This window comes from Hippocampus comes, unplaced genomic scaffold (assembly GCF_001891065.2).
Source record: "Hippocampus comes isolate QL1 unplaced genomic scaffold, H_comes_QL1_v1.1 scaffold445, whole genome shotgun sequence".
NCBI classification, from domain to species: domain Eukaryota; kingdom Metazoa; phylum Chordata; class Actinopteri; order Syngnathiformes; family Syngnathidae; genus Hippocampus; species Hippocampus comes.
The window spans coordinates 371,465-380,760 of NW_017805415.1; the positions used below are offsets into that span (position 1 = coordinate 371,465).

The 9,296-nt window shown below is 43.9% G+C and overlaps 3 protein-coding genes across 5 annotated transcripts in view; 1 reads left to right on the forward strand and 2 right to left on the reverse strand.

Annotated features, from left to right (window-relative positions):
• Nucleotides 1-4,236, reverse strand: part of LOC109518168 (gamma-aminobutyric acid receptor subunit gamma-3-like) — a 96,388-nt gene extending 92,152 nt beyond the window's left edge. For both annotated transcript variants that reach the window (XM_019873851.1, XM_019873850.1), the window contains exons 1-2: nucleotides 4,101-4,236; nucleotides 3,110-3,244 (exon numbers count right to left, since the gene is read on the reverse strand). In XM_019873851.1, coding sequence (XP_019729410.1) covers nucleotides 3,110-3,244; nucleotides 4,101-4,135 — 170 coding nt within the window. In that variant the 5' untranslated portion in view covers nucleotides 4,136-4,236. The remainder of the gene's footprint in view (nucleotides 1-3,109; nucleotides 3,245-4,100) is intronic.
• Nucleotides 4,169-9,296, reverse strand: part of LOC109518169 (gamma-aminobutyric acid receptor subunit alpha-5-like) — a 30,036-nt gene continuing 24,908 nt past the window's right edge. The window contains exons 8-9 of the mRNA XM_019873854.1: nucleotides 4,402-4,450; nucleotides 4,169-4,312 (exon numbers count right to left, since the gene is read on the reverse strand). Coding sequence (XP_019729413.1) covers nucleotides 4,252-4,312; nucleotides 4,402-4,450 — 110 coding nt within the window. The 3' untranslated portion in view covers nucleotides 4,169-4,251. The remainder of the gene's footprint in view (nucleotides 4,313-4,401; nucleotides 4,451-9,296) is intronic.
• The window catches only part of LOC109518166 (gamma-aminobutyric acid receptor subunit beta-3-like), a 66,544-nt gene continuing 64,469 nt past the window's right edge, over nucleotides 7,222-9,296 (forward strand). Inside the window, exon 1 of one of the 2 annotated variants that reach the window (XM_019873846.1) lies at nucleotides 7,222-7,662. In XM_019873846.1, the coding sequence (XP_019729405.1) occupies nucleotides 7,544-7,662 (119 nt within the window). In that variant the 5' untranslated portion in view covers nucleotides 7,222-7,543. The remainder of the gene's footprint in view (nucleotides 7,663-9,296) is intronic. The other variant, XM_019873847.1, reaches the window with a different exon arrangement.

A 9,296-nucleotide genomic window follows, 5' to 3' on the forward strand; every position in this document is an offset into this window, starting at 1 on the left:
ACAAGTTTTATTGTCAACATAAATTGTGCAATATAGGATTCCCTGAATTCATGCTTCCAATATTTTTCTAATAACTTTTCATGAATTTAAATCAATACTGTACATGAAACCAAACTCAAATTAGCCAACAACAACAGATTTGCTGCCAAACGTATAGTCTTGAATGATGTTCATGTCAGGGTTGCTATGGCAGCACTGTACAATTGTCCTTCACTGTCCATTGCCAGCTTTGTAAGAGCATGCAGCTGTGTGAATACTCACAAGCCAAATATCAATTGACACCTACCCGTACGCTTTCTTGTATGCACTGATCAAAACTAACTGTTACCCCAATTTCTGGCACTAATCCAGAGTGTTGCCACAGTTACTCTGAAAAAGTAACAAAATCTTTACTTTACCAGTTAGTTGGTCATGAGACATGTCACTGAGGTGTCGTGGTACACTCGCCTGACTTGTGTGCGGGCAGCATGGGATCGGTTCCCACTCAGTGACAGTGTGCATGTGAGTGTGAATGGTTGGTCGTCTCTATATGTGCCCTGCGGCTCACTGGCGACCAGTTCAGGGTTTAGTCTGCCTTCTGCCCAAAGACAGCATTGGTTAGGCTCCAGTACCCGCCCCCCCCCCCCCTTCCCATAATCCTATTCCGGATAAGCGGTGCTGAAAATGCATGGATGGATGGCTATGAGAGAAAGTCATATTCCAAGTTAGTTTTGAGTTACATTCAGCAGCTGCAAACACGGCCCCAACATGACAATGACAACCTGTTTTCCCAATACTTTATTGGAAGTTAATCCTACGGGGGCTATTGATTACGAGGAACTTATTATCGGCCAAAATAGCCAGTCTCAGAAGAGGAGAAAATGGCTTATTACTATTGCTTGTATTTCTTGTTTCTATGATAGCCTATATCTTGTCCAGATTGTTTTATTCTTTTTCATTTATTTCATTTCCACTCATTCCTTTTTTTTTGAGCAGAAAAAAGAAAAAAAAAGTTTGAATTTAAAAATCAGCGATTCCAATTACCACTGTTTTTGGTGGAATCAATTCTAGTACAGTATATATTTTTTTACTACAGTAGATTTTATTGTACACACAGTATGTGTGTAAATGGTGTAACCTCCACCTAGTTGTCTATCGATATGTGACATTTTGCTCATTCAAATGGCAGCAGAGCCTTAGCTGCTCCTCGTCAACGTCAAACTTTGATGAAACTCAGTGGTTGGCCGACGGGGTATCCACCTAATGTAGTTCAACCATAAAAATCTTGCATCTGCTCTGCTGCATCGGAAAGGCTGAATGGGCTCGCTTTGGAGTTTCAATTCACGCTTCACATTAGCTTTGTCAAATCATTCATTGATTGACACCTGCTGTTCATCATGTTTCTGACAGAACCTTCTACAAAAGGCAGGTTCCATTGAAAAGAAACAAAGGAGCCGGTTGTAGAGTTACAAAGCGAAGCAGGTACAGCAAAGGTCATCTTTATTGATATGGCGCTGCAGGCCATCATCTTTTCATCAGCAGAAAATTCCCATTGACAACGAACCAAAATCACTTAATACTAATTGAGCAAAGAGGCAGGCTGTGTCATTGAGTTTAGATAACTCTGGCTCAAAACTGTGTTACAGTGGCCTGCTGTCAAAGTGCTGTACCACTGCTTTGACAGTGGGAATAAAACAGAAAACTGCATTTTAGTTTAACAGCTGCCAAAAGAGTTCATGCACAAACATAAAAACGGAGACATCAAACATAAATTGAACAGAAATATATTGACACGATCAATCACTTCCCCCAAATTGAAAAACACAGCCTTAAGACTCAGCCAAAGCAGCAGTTTTCCTTCTCGCCCGCATTGAGGAGCTTTAAAAACAACTCTTTGGTGTTGTGTTGGATTACTTCACTTATTTTTACTTTTGCAGATTTACATGAGCGGAAAAGGGCGAGATGTTGGGGAAACTGAAGCTTGTTGAGAATACGGGACTTAGGAGAGAGTGCTCAGTATGCCGGGCTTGTAATACACACTGAAGGTCTCAGCATCAACCTTGCTGGACAACCAAGTCTGGAGGACTCATTTGTGAACTGACTTTCACTCCCTGCTTTAGCTATGCAGGCTAAAATTTAATTTAGCCCATATGTGGGAAATTTGTACCGAACGCATCATCCACGACTGTTCAGTCATCCAGTGAAAGTGGGCCGGAGACATCATTTCATATTTTTGTTGTCCTGTCCTAAACGAAGCCTTTTTAAAGTTGTATGGGAGAAGAGTCTTCTTATATCCCGAGGTAATGATTTAAATTGTCAGAAATCCCTTGCAATGATAGTCCTCCGCACACATTTTTGTCCTGTTACCTCCCCAGCAATGTTGCCACTGGATAACCAGATCTACTGTGGAAGGGTTCACATGTCCAAATCAAGATGACCACGCACGAATGTGCCCACTACTAATCCCCCCCAACTGCCTCCGCTCAAAAAAAACTTCAAAAGCAAACAAAAAAGAGCAAATTATCAGTATATAAGGTCCAAGGGATTTGAGTCCAAATGCAATGTTGTACGGCAGTTTCCCTGCAGTCTATTGTAGGTTTGCACAGAACATCTCAGGCTATTTAATCCGAGGCAACCACAATATGACACTCAGTTGCAAAGACCTCGAATATTACGGAGAGACCTTTGTCAAGTAAGAGCAATGGCGCACTCCTGTGCTTGAAGCTGTGACTGGCATATACATTATGTTCGAAGGAGTGCGTCATGCGAACCGCAGCAGGACGGATGAGCGAGAAGAATAGCACCAACAGTTTATTGCCGTCAAGCGGCACTTTTGGGCCATCAAAAACAGCACAGTAGTCCAGCAGCCATCAAAGAGTACTTGGAAATTTTCAAGCAGTTATTGTCTTTTTACCTTTAGGATGAACTTCAGTCAAAAAAACGTGTGTTTGAATGTTCAAAAATAAGACTAGGGTGAGGCAACAACTCCCTTAATCACTGGTTCCCTGTTCAGATACGTGGCCCAGTAGACAAGGTTGAAGGTTCCAAAAAGAACAGGAAACACGATCCGGGCCATTTTATCGATCTTGCTGACACTGTTGTAGGTCTTCTTGGGGTCCAGCATCTTTACCTCAGAGGCTCGCAGCTGCACCGACGTGTTGGAGATGGTGGAGATTGAGATGTCCTTGGTGAGGTTCGGCGTGTAGTGGACGGCTGCTGAGCAAACGTTGTTGGATTTTTTCGACGGCACCACGGGGTCTCGTTTCTGCAGCGTGACAGATAAAAGCTTCGTGATGCGCTAAAGATGCTGGTTTCCCCGTGGTGACACACCGATTGGTCCGGCAGACAAGCAAATGAGGTCAAATATGGGGTGTTGAATTGGCTCCAACGTCCTTACAAGTGCAACATCCCCTCTATTTGAGTTCAGATGCACACATGCATGCTAAGCAAGGTGGCGTGTGTACATCCATCCATCCATCCATCCATCCATTTTCTAACCCGTTTATCCTCACAAGGGTCGCGGGGGGTGCTGGAGCCTATTCCAGCTGTCTTCGGGAAGTAGGCGGGGTACACCCTGAACTGGTTGCCAGCCAATCACAGGTCACGCAAAGACGAACAACCATTCCACGCTCATTCTCATACTTAGGGACAATTTAGAGTGTTTCATGAACCTGCCCCGCATGTTTTGGGAATTTAGGAGGAAACCAGGCATGCTAAACAATCTACTACCGTGCCGCCTGCGTGTGTATATTTGTGGTAAAATGAAAAGCTAGCAGCCTTCGTGCAATTTGGAAAGCAAGTATTAACTTCCTAAAAGCTGCACTCAAAGATGACCATGAATTACGATATAATCACTATCAGTTTCTCCATTGACATGATACCAAACACACTTCGAGGTTTAACAGCTATTTGCAGTGCACCAGTGAAGATTACAAAATCATCATAGCTCTGCGATTGAGGATGTTGGGCATGTTGTGAGAAAATGGTTTGGAAAGGTAACGAAATAATGGCGATTCATAATAATGGTTGGCGGCCCTTGCGATTTTGAATTACTGGCCAGTCCTAAACCCCATCAAAATGAAGACCCTGAATGTTGCCCTGCAAATGTGAACAAGCGATACCTTTGGGTGCTGTGCTTCCAGAGCTTTCTTGCCATCCCATGCCCAACTCCTCTTGGTGAAATAGTTCACCGTGGCAAATTCGATGAGGGCCGAGAAGACAAAAGCATAACAGACGGCAATGAACCAGTCCATCGCTGTAGCGTAGGCCACTTTAGGAAGGGAGTTTCTGGCGCTGATGCTGAGGGTGGTCATAGTCAGCACTGTGGTCACCCCTGCAAGCAAAGGTGTCATGTTTTTCAATTGTGAGATTGCAAGCTGCCTGCTGTTGTGAGTCTCTTTTGTGTGAGCCGCCTTCGCTCACCAAAAACTGTCCGTGCGGGAACCGATTCTCGGTTTAGCCAAAATGACACCTGGGACAGGATTACAGTCATGAAACATGGCATATACGTCTGGATGACAAAATAGCCAATCTTCCTTTTCAGGTAGAAGTGAGCCATCATCACTGTATACTGACCTGTGAGGAAACAAAGAATAATGAATAAAACGAAACAAAACATGCGGACACAGAAAAGTGAGTACCCCCAAACTGTCACTTGGCGTACTAGGCAGAAAGAAAGAACTGCTTCGTACGCAACAGAGCGAACAAGAGTAGGTGGATCCCCGAAATAGCAGGCACTGACAAGGTCTTGTCTAAACAAATAATATTTATTACAAACGAAAAAACACCGTCTAAAGGAAAACACAAAACGCTGGTCAAAACGAGAACCAGGAAATAATGTAACGTGAGAAAAAGAAAGCGCTTGCAAAAAAACGGCAAGGAAAAGATAAGACAATTTACTCGAAGAACTATGCGTTAAAGATAATCCCACTGGGATGACGAAATAGTAGCAAACAGCAATAGAGTACGAATACGAAATACGAGCATGGGCAATAGCAGTGGCACGGCAAGCAATACTCCGGCAATGAGTTGACAGCCGGAGCGCCTAGATATAGCAGGTGTAATACAGAACAAATGCGCAACAGGTGTGCAGGCGGCAGAATGAATGCCTGCCACCTGCTGTCAAATACGGAACATGACACAAACATTATCGACAGACTGTGTGTGATTTATTGGTTTGAACATATTGTACTCAGTTATGCTCAACAATAACTGACTCACAGTGCGGGCCATCTATTGCAAAGACCTGACAAAAAAAAAAAATACAGATGCAATTATTGATAAAAGGTGACAAGAACCATAATGGGCCATTTTACCCAAAACAGTTTTGAAAATTGATATTTTTTGCTTCGACGTGCTACAGAACAATACTCCACAACAGACAAATGATACATTTATTGACACCTGAATCGTGAGCAAATTCTTTTACTCACATTTATGCCACTTTCGGGCTAATTTATACTTTCCACACTAAACCATGCTAGGGAAATTATCATATTTGACAGGTATGAAGGCAAGCCATGTCAGGATAAGGGGGCGCTCTTATATAGCTTTGGACTAGGCACTGTGTTGACAATTTACATTCTACTTTGTTCCACACACTGAGCCTGTGCTGTCTTCAAGTTTGAAATCTGGCTACAAATACTTTGTCCTTTACCGATTTGTGTTCAAACTAGGGCCAATTTTATATGTGTTACAAATCTCGATTCATTGGTATGATCTATTTCACAGGTGTCAAAGTCAAGGCCCGGGGGCCAGATCCGGCCCCCCACGTCATTTTATGTGGCCCACGGCAGCGAATCATGTGTGTCAACGATCATGATTCTTGCTGAAATCTGTACCGAAATGTTGAATTGTCATGGGTAATAAATAACGATGAGATTTTGCACCGGCCCTCCGAGGGAAGCCGTCACTCCGAGCGACAAAAAATGAATTTGACACCCCTGCTCTATTTTGATAAATAGGTGGTTTAATTTTTTTTGGGAACATACTGGACCTATATTGTGTAACTTGTTACGATCTCAGGTGTTGGACGGATGTGTGATACTGGCTTAGCCGCAGTGTGCATATCATGTTGCTCACCGTGCTCTAAGGAACGCTCAGGGTGTTTGTGTGACTGCTCAGACACTTCGACAATTAGAGCCAATGTTGCCTGCAATTCAACGAACATGCACATGCATACTTGGTACATGTGTTTGTGTATCTCACTGTGTTATTTTAGAAACCTGCCTTGGGACTGCGGCTGAAAATTAGCATTTATGCTAAGTCCGGCGCATTTACACTGTTTATTCTTGTGGTGATTAATGTGCACTGTCCCAATGAAAAAAAAATACTATGATGTTCCTTTCAAATTAAGCGGCTTGTTTCCTTGACAGAAAAAGGAGGCAGAAATGTTGGAAAGTTGTGACCACAAGCATGCAACGTGGTTTCATTTCTCCAAATAGCAGAGAAGAAAGGATTGCCACCAATAATCGCGGGTGTTGGTGCAGCCAAAAATGAGGTCGGGTTTAAAAGAAAACGACATACAGCGTGATGAAGCAGATCACTTCTTAACGTGAAGTTTCAAATGAGGCGCTGTGAATGATTTTGATGAGATTATATCAACTGTTATGACAATGCAAGGGACATCAAGCAAAAACCACAGAAGGCAGGACTCAGTGGGCGGGTTTGTTTGGGGGCGGGGGTTTCAATTTTCATTTCAACGAGCGAAGATTGCATTTGAGGCTTAAACCAACTACGTGCCAAGAGGAGTTCCCGATTGCAGGCACGAGTCAACTATGAAAGAGCACACAAAGACCAACCAAGCACAAACAGCTCTGAACCATGCGCTCTCCCTCTCGCAAGCACACGCACGCACACACCCGCACATTAATACGCGAGGCTTTCTCCAGGCAAAATCGGATTTTTGAAGCACCCTAATCCCTGGTTACAATCTGCATCCTGCCGTCAGTAAGACTAAGAGTGGCAGTGAAGGGGGAGGGTGGCAACAGCCGTGGAATGGTTAGCCTTCCTGTCCCGGGATCCTCACAGAGCTCCGCGCCCCGCCCACTCAGCCATGCCAATCTACATGAGGCATGATCTCCGAGCAGTGACGCCAGTGCACACCTCAGCACGTTCTGAGCAATAGAACGCATCACTCGCTACGCTGGGAGGATGGAAGGGGGATAGGTGGGAGGGGTGGGGGACAGCACATCTTTTTTTTTCATCAGTTAGGGTTTTCCTTTTTTTTTCTTTGCTGAATCATAAAAGGGTTGGGGGGGAAAATCAGTCAAATGCACGGTTGTATGCCAGGCTAAACTGAGAGCTGTTTTGCAGGTTGGCCCCACTGAACTACACTTGTCCACGTCGCCGCCTGCCATGACTTGATGCGGTGATCCCACAAACTTTTGGTCTTTTGACCCCATCACCAGCACCTTCTGACAGCCTGATGACTTCAGGCCACCTGCCGGACAGCAGGCCCGTCAACTTCATTTGCTGGAGGAGATCGGACACCAGGCGACGCCGACCTGGGTTGCCCCAGAGTCACGTTTGATGCAAGGATCCCAGCAGGACTGGGAACAGAGGAATGAAGAGGAACATGGTGCTTTGGTGGATCTTACCACTTTTTAACCACTGCTTTGTCCGTCACGTCCAAGGAGAGCTTCCTTTTATATACGGGAACAATGCCGCAATGTTGGTCAACTGGTGAGTAGGAGCTTCTTGACTTTGACACACAGGAAGGCAGGTGGCGCTTGGCACATTAACTCCGACTTTTCGCAGAAATGTTGCTTTACACTTTTCATCAATTTTTAGAGGTCGGGGTTCGGGTTATTTTAAGGAACATCTGAGGCCCAAGTAGTTTTATCCTCATGAAAGGTATACACTAATCTCCGCCTCCAGACACCCAATGTGGACTAACAGCGCTAATAACAGACCTTCACAATGTTATTTTTAGCTACTTATCTCACCCTGCATGACTTGTGCATCTTCACTTAGGCCTCAGTCCCAAACCTTCATGAAGAAGAAATCCGTTGTTATTTTTCAAGTGGCATTCAATATTTTCTCTGAAATACTTTTAATGCTGATTGGAGGAATATCATTGCGTTTTCTGTGATTCTAATGTTTTATAACATGACAGGATTAGAAACACCAATTTAGCTTCATATATCTTACTTGGACTTTTCCTAAAGAATTTTGCCATTTGGTTAACAGGACCCGGTTTTTTGTTGGATTGTCTATGACCAAGTTCCTGCTAAAAAGCAGACAGCACCAAGATTTAGGATCGACCCGTGTATTATATGTAAATGACGGTGGCTTGGATTGTGACTCTAAACCCAAAGAAAATAATTGCAATGAAGTTGGGACCTTGTGTAAAATGTAATGTATCTCCTTGGATATAAGGAATTTCAACATGGATTTTTTTTTTTTTTTTTAATATTTAAAACATCCGCACAGTCGAGTGGAGTTTGCTCTTCCTTCAACTTTCCAAAAACATTCATGTTAGGTTCATTGAAAGTGCTTTGTGTGCACGTGGTTGTTTGTCGATATGTACCCTGCGATTGGTCGACGACCTGTCAAGTGTGTCAAACAAAAAATCTAGTCTCATGCTGTGTCAAAAGCCAAAGAATAGAAATGAGTTTTGAAACGAGTTTTAAAGATGGGCAGCGAGGGGGCTTGCCGAACTTTCAGTGGGATGTCATTCAAAGAGAGGGATCAGCAACGGAAAAGGCTCGAACCCACTCTGAGCCTCCGCTTAGTTCTTAGTCAGTCCATCTAATAATGTCTGGTCGGCAGACCTGAGGCACCGGGCAGGATGGTAAAGTGGGAGGGGAATTTTAAGATTTGAAAACAATGAATAGGATCTAAAAAGAACTCAGTGAGCCACTGAAGGGATGCCAGAGTAGGAGTTATGTGATGTATGTCGAGATGCTGCGCTGCCCGCCTTGCTGATTCACGTCTGCGTGTTCCCTTCCTATAAGGCAGGGGTGCCCAAGTCCGGCTCCTCAAGTTACCCATGCCATGGGCACTAACACACCCCATACCAGGGCAGGACAATCATGAAAAAAATAATCACATAACGATAAATTTAACTCGAAAGAACAACCAGAAAAAAAATTAGGAAGCCCCAAAATAGTAATAGCAGGAAAAAAAAGTGTGCCATATCTCTCTCTCTCTCTCTCTCTCTCTCTCTCTCTCTCTCTCTCTCTCTCGCTCTCTCTCTGTCTATATATGTATATGAACACACACACACACACACACACACACACACACACACACACACACATATATAATAAACTCCAATCATTGTCACAGCAGCGAATGAATCGCCCCAGCACCAA